This window comes from Lepidochelys kempii, chromosome 5 (genome assembly GCF_965140285.1).
Source record: "Lepidochelys kempii isolate rLepKem1 chromosome 5, rLepKem1.hap1, whole genome shotgun sequence".
Classification (NCBI taxonomy): Eukaryota; Metazoa; Chordata; order Testudines; family Cheloniidae; genus Lepidochelys; species Lepidochelys kempii.
Genome location: NC_136384.1, coordinates 37680362 through 37700875, shown reverse-complemented (window position 1 = coordinate 37700875; position 20514 = coordinate 37680362). Strand labels below are relative to the sequence as shown.

At 38.1% G+C, this 20514-nt stretch overlaps 1 protein-coding gene across 11 annotated transcripts in view; it reads left to right on the top strand.

Annotated features, from left to right (window-relative positions):
* PDE4D (phosphodiesterase 4D) overlaps positions 1–20514 on the top strand; it is a 773254-nt gene that overhangs the window by 734538 nt on the left and 18202 nt on the right. For 10 of the 11 annotated variants that reach the window (XM_073343989.2, XM_073343991.1, XM_073343992.1 and 7 more), the window contains one exon: positions 19874–19967. In XM_073343989.2, the coding sequence (XP_073200090.1) occupies positions 19874–19967 (94 nt within the window). Of the gene's footprint in view, positions 1–12230; positions 12656–19873; positions 19968–20514 lie in introns of those variants that run through there. The other variant, XM_073344001.2, reaches the window with a different exon arrangement.

Below are 20514 nucleotides of genomic sequence, written 5' to 3'. Positions count from 1 at the left end.
CCCTACTTGCACCCCCTTCCTGACCAATGTCAAACTATTTGATGACTGTGTTGGGCCCATACATACACAAACCCTGGCTCACAGGAGTTTTTGTTTCTATAACCCTCTGCACTCAGCAGACTTTCCATTTTGGGGGGAGGCCTTCTGCCAAGGTGCATTCCAACATAAAACCTAGGTGAACTTGGTCAGTGCGGTGAAAACAGTCTAATGCTAGCTGCCAATAGTAAAAGGAGACCATGTGGGGAATGATTACTATTATTTAGTGTTTAAAAACTCAATATTAATGTTTCTGATCTTTTCAAACAGCATTCTTATTTGGCTGAGAAGACTGCAATATATAATTCTGCTTGTGGCACCTATGACTTTGACAACTAAACAAGACTATGAAGGGTTAAACTGTGTTTTGCACAGAGTCTGTCTTTCTTTTAACTTTGCACCGTTCACTACATATGGCTTGCACTACAGCCATCATCCTTCTGGTCAAGAGTGACTGTTCAGGATTCTTTCTGGACCTTCTTGGTGAAGCTTCGTCCATGAGCTTGCAGTTGACAGATATAAAGAACTGGTCTTCCTTCCTTCAAGGCTAAGCATGTAACTGCTACAGCTCCCCCATTATCTGCTGCTGACCCATGGAGTGAAAAACCAAAATCATAAATTGTCTTCCTTTTATGACCGTTCAAAGCACTGCATCTGAGTAACCAAAGTGGCAATCCAGCCTCCATTATGTTCTTTTCTTCAGGCTTGAAATGTTGCTATCTGTCTTTCCTTTTGACTGATCCTTCAGAACCTTTCTCAGATGACAGAAGCCAGAAAGATAAGGTGGGTGAGGTAATGTATTTTAATGGACCAACTTTTGTTGGGGAGAGAGACAAGCTTTTGAGCTACACAGAGCTCTTCTTCAAGTCTGGGAAAGCTACTCAGAGTGTCACAGCTAAATACAAGATTGAACAAATAGTTTAGCATAAATAATTAACACATATTCTAGGGGGAGGGTTCCAGAGCCCGGGCTCCAGTCTGAGCCCAAACATCTACACCACAATTTGACAGGCCCACAACTCAAGTCCCGTGACCCTAACTCAGCTGACATTGGCCAGCCCCAGGTGTTTAATTGCAGTGAAGACATACCCTGAGAGACTATTCAAGGTGGAGTGGCCAGTTAACACCTCTGCAGTCATAGGACAAAAAGGGGAGATTAGTGGTTACAGATTGTTGTAATAAACCATAAATCCAATGTCTTTATTAAGTTTTTTTAGTATCTAACAAAGCTAAGAATTTAAGCTCCCAGGCTCATCTTTTGAAGGTGTTGTACAGGTTTCCTTTGAGGATGAGGACAAAGAGTTTGGATATGGAGTCATTGTTTTGTGAAAAGTGTTCATCCACATACAATATGGTGTTTTTGTCTTTTATCATTTTTCTTTGTGAGTTTGTTTGAGAGCGTAGTGATTGATTGGTTTCACCCGTACAGTTGTTTTTGGGAAATTTAATGCACTGGATGAAGTACACCACATACAATTGTAGGACTGGAAGGGACGAATTTGTCCACATATTTCCTGAAATGTGGTGCCCAGAACTGGATACAATACTCCGTTGAGGCCTAATCAGTGCGGAATAGAGCAGAAGAATTACTTCTTGTGTCTTGCTTACAACACTTCTGCTAATACATCCCAGAATGATGTTTGCTTTTATTGCAACAGTGTTACACTTGTTGACTCACATTTAGCTTGTGATCCACTATGACCCATATCTCTTTCTGCAGTACTCCTTCCTAGGCAGTCATTTGCCATTTTGTATGTGTGCAACTTATTGTTCCTTCTGAAGTGAAGTACTTGGCATTTTTCCTTATTGAATTTCATCCTATTTACTTCAGACCATTTCTCCAGTTTGTACAGATCATTTGAAAGTTTAATCCTGTCCTCCAAAGCACTTGCAACCCCTCCCAGCTTGGTATCATCCGCAAACTTTATAAGTGTACTCTCTATCCCATTATCTAAATCATTGCTGAAGATATTGAATCGGACCCAGAACTGATCCCTGCAGGACCCCACTCGATATGCTCTTTCAGATTGACTGTGAACCACTGGCAGCTACTCTCTGGGAATGATTTTCCAACCAGTTATGCACCCACCTTATAGTAGCTCCAACTAGCTTGTATTTCTCTAGTTTGTTTATGAGAAGGTCTTGCGAGACAGTATCAAAAGCCTTACTAAATGTTACCATGTTGTGAAAGGTATGTGTAGGAGACATGGATCTTAAAAGGTATGTTGTGAGAGGTATTGATCCAGAAAGGAATGCAAATACTGTATTTTAGGGACTTGAGGCTTTTCTCATAGTCTTCCGGAAAATCTATAATTTCTCCCTCTGTCCCTCGATGCTCCTCAGAAATATGCTCCTGCTTGTCAGAACATTATACTGGTTCTTTTAAAAAAAAATTGTTGAAAATCATGTATTAAGTAGAATCTGTAGGTTCTTCTGGTATGTTCTACAGATAGCCCATAGGCAGGACTCCTGTGAGAATATCTGCAGATTTCCATGATTAATCAGTACCATGGGGACCATTTGGGCAACATTATGAAACCATTTTTCTAAGAGCTGCAAAATTTTGGAATTAAAGCCTGTGGACCTCTCCTCATACTGACTAAATCACTGCCCTTGGTTTGTTCTATGGCCAGGATTGAGAAAAAGAGAACCCAATAACCAGATACTTGTGGTTCTTGCAAAATGGAGATAAAATTTTGGTTGATGTTGAACTTTTCTAAATATGTCTGGTGCATCAGGGCTTTAAGGGGAATCAATAAATAGTTTAACTGAATTGCATCTAGGTATTTACTGCTGCTTCCTTTATGATAGTAAAATTTGAGATAACTTAAACTAATGATAATCCTGATTTCATTATAAATGTACTGTATAGCTTTTAAATCCTTAGGAGTCAAGATGCTTTGGTGGCTGACAGCACTGGAGTCTAACTATCCTTTGAGATTTATCTCCTTATAAGTTAGAATTCTTGCATGATGAAGGTCCCACAGTAGATGGGTTAATTTCCTGTGGTGAACTGAGAAATCCTTGACTGAATGCAATCCAACCCTTTAGCTAACCCCATCCCACCATCACTTTGGTTCAATGTTGATTTTAATGTGAAAGCCCATTCATCTTTAAACAAGCAAAACAGCATAATTTATTTAAAAGATTCATTTCATTCTTATACTTTTACATCTAATTTACAAATAGGAAGTTAATATCCTATTGAAGGAGGGAGAGATTTCTGAAGAATAATCTGAAATTAACAGTAATTATTGCAGTGATTCTTTTGATATGACATCCACCCTAGAATTGCTTTGGCAAATACTCATGGATTCATTGTGTTTAAGGCCAGAAAGGACTTTTAGATCATCTAGACTGATGTGTATATCACAGGCCATTACATTTCACACAGTTACTCTTGTATTGAGCCCAATAACTTGTATTTAACTAAAGCATAACTTGTGTTTGGCTAAAGCATATATTCCAGAAAGGCATCTAGTCTTGATTTGAAGACATCAAGAGATGGCCAATACACCAATTCCCTTGTTAGTTTGATCCAAGGGTTAATCACACTCTGTTCTGTTAAAACATTGTGCCTTATTTCCCATTTGAATTTGTCTGGCTTCAACTTCCAGCTTTTCAATCTTGTTATGCCTTCTTCACTGAATTAAAGAGCCTTCTAGTATGCTGTATTTTCTCCCAATTCAGGTACTTACACTTTGTAATCAAGTCACCTCTCAATCTTATTTTTGATAAGATAAACATAATGAGCTTTTTGAATCTCTCACTGTAAAGCATTTGCTCCAGACTTTGAATAATTTTAGTAGCTCTTTTCAGCACCCTCTCCAGTTCTTCGACATCCTTTTAAAAATGTCGATGCCAAAACTGGGTGCAATACTCCAGCAATGGTCTCACTAATGCCATATACAAAGGTAAAATCGCCTATTTACTGCTTCTTGCTAATCCTCTGTTTGTACATCAAAAGATCACATTAGCCCTTTTTGCCACATCGTCACGCTGGGAGCTCATGATCTACTATGACCCCTAAATCCTTTTCAGAGTCACTTCTTTCCAGGCTACAGTCCCCCGTTCTGTAGGTATAGCCTGCATTCCTTGTTCCTAGATGTTTAACTTTGCATTTGGTTGCATTAAAATGTATTTTGTTTGAATGGGCTCAGATTGTTCCTTATTATTGCCCTATCATCATCATTTACTATTCTGCCAGTATTTGTTTCATCTGCAGATTTTAGCAGCAGTGATTTATATTTACTTTCATATCCTGGATAATAATGTTGAGTAGTGTCAGGCGTAGTACTGATCCTTACAGAACACTACTAGAAATACCACCATTTGATGATTTTTTCCCATTAACGGCTGTTTTTGGAGATCTGTCAGTTAGCCTTTACTAAATATATTTAATGTGCTTTTTTATATTGTATAGTGCTAATTTTTTAATCAACAGGTCATATGTTACTAAGTCAAACACCTTACAAAAGTCCAAGTATTTTATATCTACACAGTTATCTTCATTAACAAACTTTTATAATCTCAGAGAATGAAATCAGGTTTGTACGACAAGACCTATTTTCCATAAAACCATGTTGAGTGGCCATAGCTGTAGTGCAGTCCTTAATTCCTTATTAATTGGATCTCATCAGCTTTTCCATTATTTCGCCTCAGAACCAGGCTAAAGTTACCTGGGTCATCTCATTTGCCCTTTTTGAGTATTGGCACATTACCTCTCTTCCAGTGTTCTAGAATTTCCCTGGTATTCCAAGATTTATTAAAAATTAACATCAGCAGCCAGAGATCTCTCCTCATCCAGCTCTTTTAGGACTCTTGGGTGCAGCTTACCCAGGCCTGCAGATTTAAAAATATTTATTCCTATCCCTAGTATATGTTGTTTAACATCCTCATTAGTTACTAGTGGTCCAGAAAGTACTTCATCGTCCTTATGTGATACAAGCAAATCATCCTGATTCTTGACAAATACAGAACAGAAATATTTATTGAACACTTCTACTTTTACAGCTGCGTCATTAACACTTTTACCATTCTCATTATCTGGGGAGGAGAATCCTTGGAATATCCCATTTTACCACTATGTACATTAAGAGCATCTTTTGAGTGCCTGAATTTCCCAGTTTGTTCTTTCCATGTCCCATTTTATCCTAGGTGGTTATTGTGTATGACTGCTATTTACTGTAAATGCGTCTGTCCTCCACAATCTCCTATGACCCATTAGTGAGTCATTCCAACTTTGCGAACTGAAAACGAGAATCAGCCAAAAAGATCACTGTAAACGAGTCATATGTGTGAATTTTCCAAGTTTAAAGTTATGAGGTGGTCCACAATATTTTTCCTCCCAGCTAAAAGTCAGGTGACATGTTAACGTCACCAGCAAAATGATGATGGTGCAATATATTGGGTGAGTTGCCAGTTCCTATCAGGATGGGTTAATGGTTCTAAAGCAAATTATAGGTTTATTCCATGGTGTGTGAATTAGTTATCAACAGTGTAAATCACTACTAATATAAATCACACTGTAACATTCAGTGTCATCAGTTGAAAAGATTGCCAGGCTCTTGCATGTTGCAGGAATTTCACTCTGCAAACTCAGCAAAGTATTCATGTAGTTTTATAGAAATCCTGTAAATATCTTTACAAAAAAAAATTGCAAAATCTTGCATGAACCCACAAACCTCACCACAGGAATTTAACATTCTCTAGATATTAACCCTCTAAGTTTTTTTTCCACTTTTATGCATCCGATGAAGTGAGCTATAGCTCACGAAAGCTTATGCTCAGATAAATCTGTTAGTCTCTAAGGTGCCACTAGTACTCCTTTTCTTTTTGCGAATACCACGGCTTCTACTGTGAAACCTAGATAATAAATGTAATTTTCTTCTTTACTAAGGCCTGATCTATACTAGAAAATTAGGTCAATTTCACTGTGTCATTCATGGGCATGAAAAATCCACACCTCTGAGCAGCATAGTTAAGCCGACCTAAGTCCCCATACAGAAAAGAATTCTTCCGTCAACCTAGCTACCACCTCCTGGGGAGGAGAATTACCTACTCTGACAAGAGGACCCCTCAGCATTCTACACTGAAGCTCACTGCTGGAGCATTTTAAGTGTAGACAAGCCCTACATTGTAATTTTAAAGTAGATGTGTCCTCACTTAAATCGAGAGAATAATATTCAGTAAAATATAGTATTTTCAGATAGAGTAGCAGCAGGCATAATTTTTTTAAAGAGCTCTTTAAACATATTCCTTCCCTGATGCAGCTTTTGTATTTTTAGCAAAGATGTAGAAAATTTTTTCATATTGTATTTAAGGACTATCTTTAGCTAACTCTCGAACCAGACTTAACATAGCAAAATAAGAACACTGGCTGGAAACTTACCTTTTTAATGATCATTCTTACAATTCACTGCAATGAGAGTTTCATGAATGCAGGTTTCATCCAATACACAGTAAAATATATGTTGGTTGTTAATGTAGTACCTTCCATGTCATGGTTTAGATCACTGGTTTTCAAACTGTGGGTCACGACCCAGTACTGTGTTGCAGAATGTGAGGCACTGGGTCATAGTGGCTCTGGTCAGCACCACCGACCGGGTCGTTAAAAGTTCCGTCAGCAGTGCTGTGCGGCTAAGGCAGGCTAGTCCCTACCTATTCCGACACCGCGCTGCGCCCCAGAAGCGTCCAGCAGCAGGTCCAGCTCCTAGATGAAGGGGCCATGGGGCTCCGCACCCTGCCCCTGCCCTGAGCACCAGCTCTGCACTCCCATTGGCCGGGAACTGGCTAATGGGAGCTGGGCAGTGGTGCCTGAGGGGAGAGCTTGCGCACCTCCGCCTAGGAGCCGGACCTGCTGCTGGCTGCTTCCAGGGTGCAGCGCGGTCCTCTGTGCCAGGACAGGCGGGAAGCCTGCCTCTGCATCCCGGCTGCACTGGTGACTGGGAGCCGTCGGAAAAAAGCCCGCACCCCTAATCCTGTGTCCCAATCCCCTGCCGAGTCCTGAGCCCCTCCTCAAGTCCGGAGCCCCCACCTGCACCCCAAACCCTTCATCTCCGGCCCCACCCCAGAGCCTGCAGCCCCAACCCAGAACCTCCTCCCACACCCTGAACCCCTAATTCCCGGCCCCACGCTGCAGCCCTCACCCCCCGCACCCGAACCCTCTGCCCCAGCCCTGAGTCCTTCCCACTCTGCAAACCCCTCATCCGCAGCTCCACTGGGTCACAGGCATCAATAAGTTTCAACTGGGTCGTCAGAAAAAAGTTTAAAAACCACTTGTTTAGATCACCTCTTCCCTCAATGGTAGGTTAAGAGGCAGAGAATTTCCTGCTGGCTCTGTGGACTGTAACATCTGTCTCTGGTGTTAAGCATCCAAAGTTGCCCCACAGACTCTTAAAAAGAATCATATTGGAGGGCCACTGAGAAGGTGGTGGAGCCCCTGAATATCAAACTTTTCTCAGCGTTGTTTATGGGGCTGATGAAGAAAAATGTGATTCCTTGGCCCTGCATAATTATCTACCCTCGGGCTGCCTGGTCGCAACCCCTTCCGCATCCCCAGATTTCTAAGAGCATTCTGCAGAGTACCTAAAAATGAAAGAGTGCCACAGATATGCCGTAAAAGCAGAGCAGGAGAAATCTGTCAGAAAATGCATGCATATCTCAGGGCAATAACATGTGTCCATTTAATCCAAACAAAAAGTTTAAGGAAACTGGATATGGGGATTATTCATAGCGCTCTTCTGTAACTTTTAAGACCGAAGTTTTATTACATCATTTTCACCATATTTAATTTGAAAAATCAGCAAAAGATATGTTTAATTCGTAAATTTGGTAGCAGATAGGTGGCAGCAGTGCTCATCTGCAGAAGCTGACTAAGAGTGTGAAAACTATACAACATATGTGGCCAGCTGCTTTCATGCTAATTGAAAAGCACTTCTCTAACATATAGCTCACAAAAAGAAAAGGAGTACTTGTGGCACCTTAGAGACTAACCAATTTATTTGAGCATAAGCTTTCGTGAGCTACAGTTCACTTCATCGGATGCATTCAGTGGAAAATACAGTGAGGAGATAAAATATACATAGAGAACATGAAACAATGGGTGTTATCCTAACCCTAACCCTCACCCTCACGAAAGCTTATGCTCAAACAAATTGGTCAGTCTCTAAGTCCTCCTTTTCTTTTTGCGAATACAGACTAACACGGCTGCTACTCTGAAACCACACATATACCAGTGTCACTGAGAGTAGAACTTGAGTCACCATTAGAGCTGGTCGGGAATTTTTCAACAAACCGTTTTTTCTTTGGAAAATGCCACTTCCTCCAAGCCAAAACTTCTCTGTGGGAAAGGATTGGTTTTGATGAATTGCCTGTTTCAAACAAATTTTGACGAAAGCTTGTCAAAAAACATCCTGTTTTGGTATTTTCAAAGAAGAAAAAAGTCTGTGTTTTGATTCAAAATGATATTTCTGGTAGAAATCTTAGTTAATTTATAGTACAAAGTGTAATTTAAAAAAAAAAAGTCAAAACTGAGATGCCATTTGTCTGTCTTCCTTGTTTAGACTGTATATAGAGCTGGTCAAAAATGTAAATATTCATTGGAGCAGAGACTTGTACCCGACCTACTTGATGAGTGCCCTATCAACCTACAAGCTATTTGCGTGTTCTCTCTGGCCCAATATTTTATACAATGTGGAACAGCTTCAACAAGAGAGTTCATCCCAGAACACCCTATAGCCCAGTGGTTAGCCTACTCAACAGGGAGGTGGGAGACCTAGATTTACATCCCTCTTCTGAATCAGGTATAATAGGGATGTGAACCTGGTTTGGCCACATCCTACTTGAGTGCCCTAAGATCTGAACTATTGTGTACAGGGTGCGGTGGCTACTGATGTAGCTCCAGAACACAGGATGTCCCCTCAGTTGTCCCTGCCCCAGTGGAGTGACGCGCATGCACAGTGGTCACGCCACACGGAGCATGCCATTTTGCAAAATGTCCTGCCCCCATGGCATGAGTTCACACACATTGTGCATAGGAGTTCACGCTGCTAGGGGAGGGGAGCTGCAAAATGGCATCCTCTGTGCATGATACTGGAAAAACCTAGTCAGTTTTGTCTCAGTATTGGATAGGGGACAAACCATACAAAAACAGGACTGTCCAGCGTAAAACCCGATGAATGACCTGCTTAGTATGGGGGCGAGGGGGTCCACCACCATCTCAACTGCCCTTTGTGCTCTGAGAAGGTCTGTGGGATTGGGCCCCACGGGCAAAATAGGCAGGGGAATCGTAGTCTGAGGGATCCCATCTGGGCTTATGTACCGAGAGGCTTTGTGGTGTTAAGACTGAGGCAGCTTTGCACGTACCCATTAGTAGAAATGTGAGTGTTTAGGGAACTTACTGGTGAAAACTCACATGCCTAGAAAATTTAGGTGACTACAGGGTTAGATGGCAGTTGAGCAAGAGTTTTGAGGATCTAAAGTTTAGACTTATGTACCTAAAGTACTTTGCTAGGTTCACACAGCGAGTGTGTGGAAAAGCAGGGGATTGAACTGCAGCTTCCCAAATCCAAGGATAGTTTTCAACTGACTGGACAATTCTTCCTCTTCAAGACAGGGCCTGATCATGGGTGGGACCTCTAGATGGGACTACAGTACAAATGATAAAGAACTATAATTTTCCCTTTTGTTTTTTCTTGCTAATTAACATATATCAAGTAGACCTGGGTTTTTCCATACTGTGAGTTTTCAAGATTTTGAAAAAAGTTCCCATCCCATCTTGGCTGACAAGTTGAAATCTCAAATAATTCTGTGAAAAAAAATAAACAAAAAATATTTAATTTAAAAACATTTCATCTCAGTTTTGACTTTTTTAAAAAAAAAATTACACTTTGTACTATAAATTAACTAAGATTTCTACCAGAAATATCATTTTGAATCAAAACACAGACTTTTTTCTTCTTTGAAAATACCAAAACAGGATGTTTTTTGACAAGCTTTCGTCAAAATTTGTTTGAAACAGGCAATTCATCAAAACCAATCCTTTCCCACAGAGAAGTTTTGGCTTGGAGGAAGTGGCATTTTCCAAAGAAAAAGCGGTTTGTTGAAAAATTCCCGACCAGCTCTAATGGTGAATCAAGTTCTACTCTCAGTGACACTGGTGTATGTGTGGTTTCAGAGTAGCAGCCGTGTTAGTCTGTATTCGCAAAGAGAAAAGGAGGACTTAGAGACTGACCAATTTGTTTGAGCATAAGCTTTCGTGAGGGTTAGGGTTAGGATAACACCCATTGTTTCATGTTCTCTATGTACATAAATCTCCTCACTGTATTTTCCACTGAATGCATCCGTTGAAGTGAGCTGTAGCTCACGAAAGCTTATGCTCAAATAAATTGGTTAGTCTCTAAGGTGCCACAAGTCCTCCTTTTCTTTTTGCGAATACAGACTAACACGGCTGTTACTCTGAAATCTGTCATATAGCTCACAGTGCTCTATAGTAGGTTAGCTTGGTCCTATGACAATGTTTCTTCATACTGTAGATTTTTTCCTCAAATATCTTTTTGGAGCCATTTTAATATTCTGCTGAGGCTGTAGTAGCCAACCTGTGTTTCCAAAGGTAAAATATTTTATGGACAATTTCCCTATATAAGCCTAAAAGAGTAAGGCACATTGGATTGTGTCTCTGTTTAAGAGAATATTTTTCTGTGATTTACTCATTCAAATCTTGTTACATTTTTGAAATATACAATAAAACTTCATTGTATAATATTCTCCTTATCAACATACTGTACACTGTGCCAGAGGTATGTAGTAACTGTAACTGTTTGCTATATTTCTATTAAAAAGAAAAGGAGGACTTGTGGCACCTTAGTTTCTAAGGTGCCACAAGTCCTCCTTTTCTTTTTGCGGATATAGACTAACACGGCTGCTACTCTGAAACCTATATTTCTGTTGCATTCCAGTTCTCCTGTAAGGAGATCTGTTAATTTCATTTTGTGTGTGTGTGTGATTTTTCTAGGGTTTGATTCCCTTTCAAGCACTTAGCACTGCTGAGATTGCTTTCTAGCATCATCACTCAGTGGGGTAAAAACCACTTCAGCCAAAAGCTCCCTCATGACTATTGTCAGTCAGCATCTTCCAATGACTCAGCAGTGTGGGCTAAGATTGAATGCTGTACCTCATTCATCTTGTCTTTTGGCATATCACCATTGTCACGTTAGAAAATTGTCCCTTCTGTGATACAACAAAGACTCTGAAATTTGTCACAGTAGTGCACAAGTTTTACACCAAATGGTGCAAATAATTTATTCATCTTTCTGAGTTTAAATGTTTGCGTAGTGGCCCATGCACGCATATTTCATTTAGAGCTCTGAGTCAGCTCATTGACATGCATCACTTTTTAACTAATCACTTCTTTTCTGTGACGTATAACTGTAATTAATTACATTAATCTGGTATGACACTAGAATGCAAAGTCGCATAGCTACAGCAAGAATTTCATGACTACAGTGCCTTTGTTCTGCTTTCTGTATGGAAGCTTTACATGTATTCAGAACTGTAAGATTGTAGGTTGGCTTGTGAGTTGTTCCATCTTAATAATAGGTGATTTTTGTCTGCTGAAATAGCAGAACGTTTTGAGTTAGAAGACTGATCTATGGTCAAGCAAGAATTGATCTGTTTTTAAATTCGGATGGCATCAAAAGAAAAAGCATTTTCATTGCTACAGATGGTCACATATGTTTAAGAATCCTGGACACTTTATTATTCTGGTTTTCTTTGTTCATAAGATTCAGATGTGTTCCTTTCCCACATAGAAAGTTAAAGAGACTGGACAAACGACATGCAGTTTGTGTAGAATACCTGCTGTACCTTTTTTTGGATAGGTTCAATGTTCCCTCTGAATAGAGCTGGCAAATGATACTGACAATAAAAAAAAAGTTAAGCTAATCAGTCTTTTTTTTTTTCTTTTTTGAGTGGAGCTAATGCTAAAGGCAGGAATACCATTATTAAATACAATTTAGCATACAAAAGAAGAAATATACTGTTCCCAGGAGATTCACCCATGTTAACCAATCAGAAATTAGCATAAAGCATGTCTTTATCCCCTGCATTGGTATCTTTAAGGATGAAATACAATTGGCTCTTAGTTGGGGTTTGTGGGAGGGATTACTTGACACTGTTCGTGACTTTCCCCTCGGGTCCTTATTTGGTAGCTGTTGATAGAACCAGTCTTTCCAGCAGCTGAGCATCTTGACATACATTATTCATGAAGTCCTGGTGTTCAGGAAATATGCAGATCCGTAGCTGTTTAGATATTTCTTCAACTCATCCAATCTGTCTCTTCAAGCTAGTCCTTGAACGTCTGGAGTTTTACAAATGGCATTTATTCAGTCAGAAGACCACACAATTGGATTTTGTGTCCGAATACCTCATATCTACCTAATTGCAGAGAACCTTCAGATGAGAAAAAGTAACTAAATAATAATAACAGCCTTTTTTCTGGAGCGTCTTTTACAGTATCAGATAGAGAAGAACTAAATATTTTTAGTTAAATTGGTAGTATAAAAAATCAAAAATGCCTGAAGCAAACTATTTACTCTCAGTTTCTTGGGGCTACATAAAGGTAGGATTTTGTTTTATCTTTTAAGAATTTTGATTTGCAATGTATGAATAATGGATAGTATGTTTGTTTGGGGGGAATATGAGGGTGGGTAATATGATTGTGAAGATGAGAATCAGAAAAGAGAGTCCCCTTTGAGCAATAATAGTGTACCACACTGTATACATTCTTTCCCAGAAGGTATATTTGCCTATTTAAAAATATTATTAATATATAATAAAAAGTAGGTGTTAAAGGCATAGTCCTTATTTAGACCAAACACATGGTGTGTATCTGCCTATGTAAAGTTAAAAGAAAATCAGGAGAATTATTTTAAAAAAAAAAGATATTTTAACATTATCATGGTACAAAAGTAGCCTTTTTCAGACATGAAAAAGCTGTTCCAGAAAATAAAGTGGAAATACTGTACCATATGCTAAGGAATGTGTGATTAAAGTGAATAGGTTGAAAATAATGGGTGAATGTATGACTCATACTGTTTTTTATTAGCTGAATAACTGCAATTATCAATGGTATGTTTAAGTAGCATTTTCTGGTTACCTGTGTGTGTGAGAGAGAGAGAGATAGAGATCTTATTGATTAAGGTTTTCTTTAAAGCACTAAGAGACTGAAAATTGTCTTCTCTGAGTATTGAACTATATTGAATGTAGAGCAACTTCAAATTAGTTTTAACCTGTAATACTGCTAGCAAATCAAATATAAAGCAGTTTATCTCCTATGGAAAGCTTTGCATTGATGAATTAAATCAGTATGCTAATTAGCACACCGTGCAGAATCAACTTCGTACAAAATCATATTTGGGCTTTATTTGTCTTCTAGTTATGTGGCTGCATATGCATTTAAAAAATCTGAGATGCCTTGCTAATTTTGTTCATGGAGTATGTATTAAAATATAACTTCATTATCAGACGTTTAACATGCAATAGCTGTTCGAGATCATAGTGTTTTAAATAAAATTGTTATTGTGTATTCATTCTAAACTAAACAGTCCAGTATAGGAACTAAATTATTTTGCTAAATATAATGCAGACGTTTTCACTTAGGACAGGATTTTTTATGCCTGGTTGTATTAATACTAAGAGAATCACAGCTTTGTTTTAGACTCTGAAAAATGAAAAATGGAAAACCCCTGTTACGTCATTGTATCTACTCTCTGCTATTGCAGAATTGTTACAGTATATTCTCAAATATTTTGTTCAGTCATCTGTAAAGAGAATGTTTTCCATTATGCCAATTAGCTGGATTCTCTTATCATTTATCAAAATTGAAATTATTTTCCATTCTCCTGAGTACATCTAAATGTTAAGCATTTAAAAACATTCTTTCAGAAATATTTCCTAAAACACAGGTGTTCAACCAGTTTTCCATCTCTCTGCTGAAGTCTTTAAAATGGGTTGATCTTTTGCTAATTGAATTTTAGTAGGCAATATAACAGCCTTACCTGATTAGACATGATGAAATATGTCTTCTGTGCATGGTAACTTCATACAGTGTGCATAGATAATGGTTTTAGCTAAGAAGCTGAATAAGTATTTGAACAGAATTTTAGTATATTATATTTAGAAATACTTTGCCGAATGTATGTATTTTGGGGAAATCTTCCAGCCATAAAGATGTGATCTTGTCTTCTGACAATAAATATTTATAGAATTTAGGACATTTCTGAAATTCTAAAGAAGAAAAGAATGTCCTGGATACAGTGAACCATAACCCATTTAAAACTGTTACTGGATAATTGCTTTACATATTTCTGTATGTTTTGGAAAGTGCCTCATATTTTGTTAAAATATTTTTGAGAAAATTGATTGTCCCTATGGAATACTCCTACATGGTTTACCAAGAGCATCTTTCTTTACACCAATAGATGTCATTTATCTCAGAGCTGAGATATGTACAATATATATCCATTTAGCAAGCTTGTACATAAAAGCTTAAGCATGACCTTGAGGTTTATTAAACACTGTGGGCTCAAACATTAAATCTTCAATCAGGTGAGACTCCGATTGAAAGGTAGTTTTGCATTAGTAAAGAGTAACTGAGGACTGAGAATTAGCCAGTAGGGCCGGTCGATATTAAATAGCTTTTCTGTCACATCTGGGGTTTTTTTAGAAGGTAAAGATTTACAAATACACTGCAAAAAAATTAATTTATTTTTATTTTAGTTCTAGAACTATCTTTTTAATTGTTTTACTCAATGTTCCACAATGGCTTTGTCCATGAAAGCATTGAGACTGAGGGTTTGGAAAGGCTATGGCCAGTTTGTCCAAAACTACCTGTTTCCACTAGCCACAAATTCTGTGTTGTTGCAGGAGGGTGCAGTAGACTGCAGCCATTAATACAGCCCTTGAACTGCAGCAGAATGGCAGGGTATATGCCCCCCATATTTATTGTGGGCGGGATTCACTGTATTCAAACACATACACATCTTCCTGCATAAAGCCCATTTACTAAAGCTTTGTGCTGAGGACAAGATTATCACAAAAACTATCAGAAAGTTTTTAAATTTTAATCAGAAAAAGCTGTAGATATAAAATTAAACACACAAGCCAAATGATTTTATTACCATAAATTTACTGTGAACCTAATTACCATCCTTGAGACTTCAAGGTTCAACCCACTGTAAATATAACCCCCAGAGAAATGTTACATGCATGTAATGGGTGTTGACTGAAAACATTAATACTGCAAGAAATTGTCAACATTCTCCAAAGAATCATTGAAAGGTGTTCTGCACAGAGTACTGGAAAAATACCATTTGTATTTTATCTCATCTAACAAAATAATGTTTGGATAAATTCTGAATAAAGTAAACATACACACAAATGAAAATTCAGTGAAATTTGGAATATGTATTCTAGGCTTCAGCCCAAAACAAATTGAAATGACTAGGAAGCCTCAAACCCAATTTATAAGACCACTCACTGTTTGGAGATAACCACAGTATTGAGGAAAAAGCCCCAGTCCTGCAAATATTTGTGTATGTGCTTTACTTTAAATACGTGAGTAGTCCCATTGAAGTTTATAGGCCTGCTCACATGTTTAAAGTTAGGCAAATGTACAGATTTTTGCAGAATATAGTCCAAAATAAGCAGTGCTATTGTACTGTAACACTTTTGTGGGCTGGAGCTAGATATTTAGCATTACTTGAATATAGTGTCTATGCTATAGTTTTCTATAGTAATAGTAAAAGAAAAGGGGAAAAAAGGTCTCATAGAAACATGTCAGAATTGAAACCAGAGTTTCTGCTGTCTTCAGAGATTTTTCAGTAATTGAATTATTAAACCCTGTTGATGTGGCATCAATCTCCATTGTGAAAACCTTTGTTCCTTAGGCTGAGATGCCAGTATAATAGCTACACTGTATGTTGTACATGTATTTTAGGAGCAATAGATTTTGCATATTGTGAATTTAAAAATTATTTTAAAATGTGCAGTAGTTGGTTTGGGTTTTTTTAAAATACAACTTTTTAACCATTTTAACATTATCTAAAATTAATAACAATAATTATTCCAAATTTTGTTTGGCTTTTATTTATGCCATTTTGAAACCCTAGAGTTTTCTCAAAGAAGCAGTTTTATTTCTTTGATCATGTATGTGCCGTGTCTGTAAATGTAACAGCACTTCTTAGCTGATCAATATTACTGTTTCTGTAACTTACAAATCATCAGGGTATAGACATTTTAACCAAGTTTCATACACTTAGAGAGGCTTTTACTGGCAGGCTGTGAAATGTATACCGTGCTGACCCACAGCCGTGGCAAGAACCTGTGTGATTTAAGCTAGGATCTTGCAGTGGGCACATGAGTGCCAAGTACAGTTTCATTCTAAAACAACAATGCATGGATGAACAAACATGCTGTGAGTTGATGCTGCAGGGCAACATATTCTGCTTGTCTTTTGAAGTGCACTCTTGGCCCCAGTTGAAGTCAATGAGAGCCCAGTGAACCCAGCAGGAGAGAACATGGCCCAAATTGCTATGTCTATTATTTATTATTATTATTTATTATTTTATTTGTATTTCTTAATAATGTTTCTTGAAAGAACAGAATACTGCATGTGAGAATTTCTGAATTAAAGAGTATCAAATAATAAACAACTACAGCAAACCAGCATACGACCACAACAACAACAACAAAAAATCTGGACTATTTCATCACTAACCCAATCCTCCATTAGAAACTCAAACACACGAATATCTATATATTCCTGAGTCTTGTCTGCCTAGTAACAGCATCATTGTTCTCTTTCACTGGCAGCATATGTTATTTCAAAGATTAACTTTATAAAGGACTTCAACAGACCATATATCTTAGTGCTGATAAAGTCACCTAGCTTTGTCATATATAATTGAAAAAGAAAATGGAAGCAAAGTTAACCACTGTCTAGATGTTTTTAAAATGAAGTCAGCACATCATATCAAAAGCATTGTTGGTTGTGCACCTTTTTAGTATGGGAAATAAACTGAAGGATAGATTTGGGATTTATATTTCCAGTCTCGTTGAAGGCCAAGGCTGAAATCCTGGATTTTATTCCAAATATTGTGTTAGTGACCTTTTTGTTTGTTTTGCCGAGGATTGGAGTTGGTAGGGGCCTTATTTTAATATTAGTATCCCTATTATCCAATAGCAGAAAAGTAGAAAGCATTGACCAATATATTTGTACAATTTCATACTGTGTGGCAGTCTAGATTAGATTATATTGTTTAAAATGACCCATGCATATGATGGGCAGATGAGAGACCAAGGATCTCCATCAGGCCAGTTCCTGTGAAATTCAGAGAGTGTAGACTTTTTAAGCAGTTGGCATGGTCAGCAGAAATTCCAGGACAATCTTTCCTAGGTGATAAAGAGTACCATTAATGAATGTTACATCTACAAAAATGAAAGACAGAATTGTCGAGGTGTATACATTCAGGAAGGAAAGCAACTATTGTGAATGGTAACTGGAATTAAGTGTATTATTAAAGAAAGAAAGAATTTAGTCTTAAAATACCCTAAAGGTAAGATGTATTAGGCTGTGGAATAATCTACCAAAGTAAGTGGTATATCTTTAGACTGGATAGACTAACTTTCCTAGGCTGTTCAGTCAAAATTTTCAGATTTGGGTGCCAAAAGTTAGGTGCCTAAATACATATTAGGAACGTTAATAAAGGTAGCATGTACATTTCAACAACTGAACTTCCCTAGATATTAGTAGATTGGGTGTAAGTGGTTCTAATGGAGTTTTTAGGTTACGTCTCCACAACGAGCAGCACAGCTTCAGTGCGGCCGCTACACTTCTGTAGCACTTGTAGTGTGGATATTTCCTACACCAACAGAAGGGGTTTTTCCATCAATGTAGTAATCTACCTCCCTGAGTGGCAGTAGCTAGGTCAATGGAAGAATGTTTGCATCCACCTAGCCACGTCTACACCGGGGGTTTGGGCTGGGTTAACTATGATGGGGCTGGATGCGCTGCATCCGAGAGTGCTAAAGGAGTTGGCGGATGTGATTGCAGAGCCATTGGCCATTATCTTTGAAAACTCATGGCGATCGGGGAAAGTCCCGGACGACTGGAAAAAGGCTAATGTAGTACCCATCTTTAAAAAAGGGAAGAAGGAGGATCCTGGGAACTACAGGCCAGTCAGCCTCACCTCAGTCCCTGGAAAAGTCATGGAGCAGGTCCTCAAGGAATCAATTCTGAAGCACTTAGAGGAGAGGAAAGTGATCAGGAACAGTCAGCATGGATTCACCAAGGGCAAGTCATGCCTGGCTAATCTAATCGCCTTCTATGACGAGATAACTGGCTCTGTGGATGAGGGGAAAGCGGTGGACATGTTGTTCCTTGACTTTAGCAAAACTTTTGACACGGTCTCCCACAGTATTTTTGCCAGCAAGTTAAAGTAGTATGGGCTGGATGAATGGACTATAAGGTGGATAGAAAGTTGGCTCGATTGTCGGGCTCAACTGGTAGTGATCAATGGCTCCATGTCTAGTTGGCAGCCGGTATCAAGTGGAGTGCCCCAAGGGTCGGTTCTGGGGCCGGTTTTGTTCAATATCTTCATTAATGATCTGGAGGATGGTGTGGATTTCACCCTCAACAAGTTTGCAGATGACACTAAACTGGGAGGAGAGGTAGATACGCTGGAGGGTAGGGACAGGATACAGAGGGCCCTAGACAAATTAGAGGATTCATAAGTAACTTGAATTGTTGAATAGTATTTACTGTTCCTCATAATACAAGGACAGAGAAATGTTCAATTACATTCAAAGGCAACAAACGTAAAGCTTTTTTTCACAATGTGTATTTAACCTGTGGAACTGACTGCCACAAGATATCCTCAAGGCTGAGAGTTTGGTAGGATTCATGAAAGGATTACACATTGATATGGATGATGAGAATATCCAGTTACATAAATAGGATACATATATATGTGAACCACTAGCTGCTGGGGGCAGTAAGGAGGAAACTTCATCTGTGAGCAAGTTATTTCTCTGAAGCCTCTGCTACTACCCCCTATCAGAGATATGATACTGGACTAGTTGATCATTGAGCTGATCCAGTGGGCAATTCCTATTTTCCTTTGTTGCAAAAGAAAATCAAACAAAAAACATTTCCACATGGATAGCCTTTGTTATGGGTTTGGAGTAAATAAGAGATACTGACATGTTTGATCCTTCCTACAAAGATATTTGAGCATCTGAGTTATTTAAAAAAAAAAAAACTTGAGAAAATTGCAAAATGTATGGCAACAAACCATATGGAAAGAGTGAGTGTATGTGTATGATAAGGAGAGCTATAGTACAGAGTCATTCAAAAATGATGGTTTCCCATTCCTTAGCACAACTAAAGAGTGTTCCTTTGTGTATACATAGAATATAACTTAGTTATTTCTCTCCCAATTTAAAATTCAGAAGATTGAAATAGCAAAAATAGTAATTATATTCATGTGTGCATATGCCTGCAGTTAGAGTTTTCAGTAGCTCACATGGTCCCAATGTCTCTGACACCGAATCTTTGGGGAATATCTATTTTTAAATTCTGTCATCTAACCATGGAGACGTTCCGGAGTAAAGCAATATTATTTTGTGTTGTTATTTTCACAATTCATCTCTCAATTTATTGTATCTTCTGAATATAATGTATTTATTTATTATAAATCAATTACATTTTCTCATTCTAAGTTAACCGTTTCTTGACCATTAACATGCTTTTTTTTTTCTTTTTTCTTTTTTTTTCCAGTTTAAAAGAATGCTCAACAGGGAGTTGACCCACTTATCTGAAATGAGCCGATCAGGCAATCAGGTCTCAGAATATATATCAAACACATTCTTAGGTAAGAATATATTATGGGAGTGATTTGTCTTTTTAGTAGTTATGCATTTTATAAACTACATTGTTCAGTATTTGGACAGAGAGATCATTATAAATTGATAAAATTAGCTCTCTGCATAAATTGTTGCATATATACATTTTGTGTTGCTGCTTTGCTCAGAGAATTGTTGAGTACTGTAGCAAAGCGTTCAGGTTAAAGACCTATCCCTGTGTATTCCCATGAACTGTTATGGTTAACATGAAATAATCTTGCCTATTACCAGCATAATTGAGGAGGGATTAATATAGTGAATTGTTTGATAGATTTAAAGATTATCCTTGCACCCAGTTTTCATTTTGCCCAGTACAGAAGTTATACAGTTATACTATAAAGGCATCTTGATCTGATGAAAGTACACAGCTAAAAATAATCTCATTGAATCTCTCAGAACATGGTGGTGGTGCATTGGCATTCCCCCTCTGCAGATAGAGAGGGTGATAAATATGACTTGAGTCAACATCTGAACAGATTTCTGCTAGGAGAATAACTTGAGCCAAGGAGCTTGTGG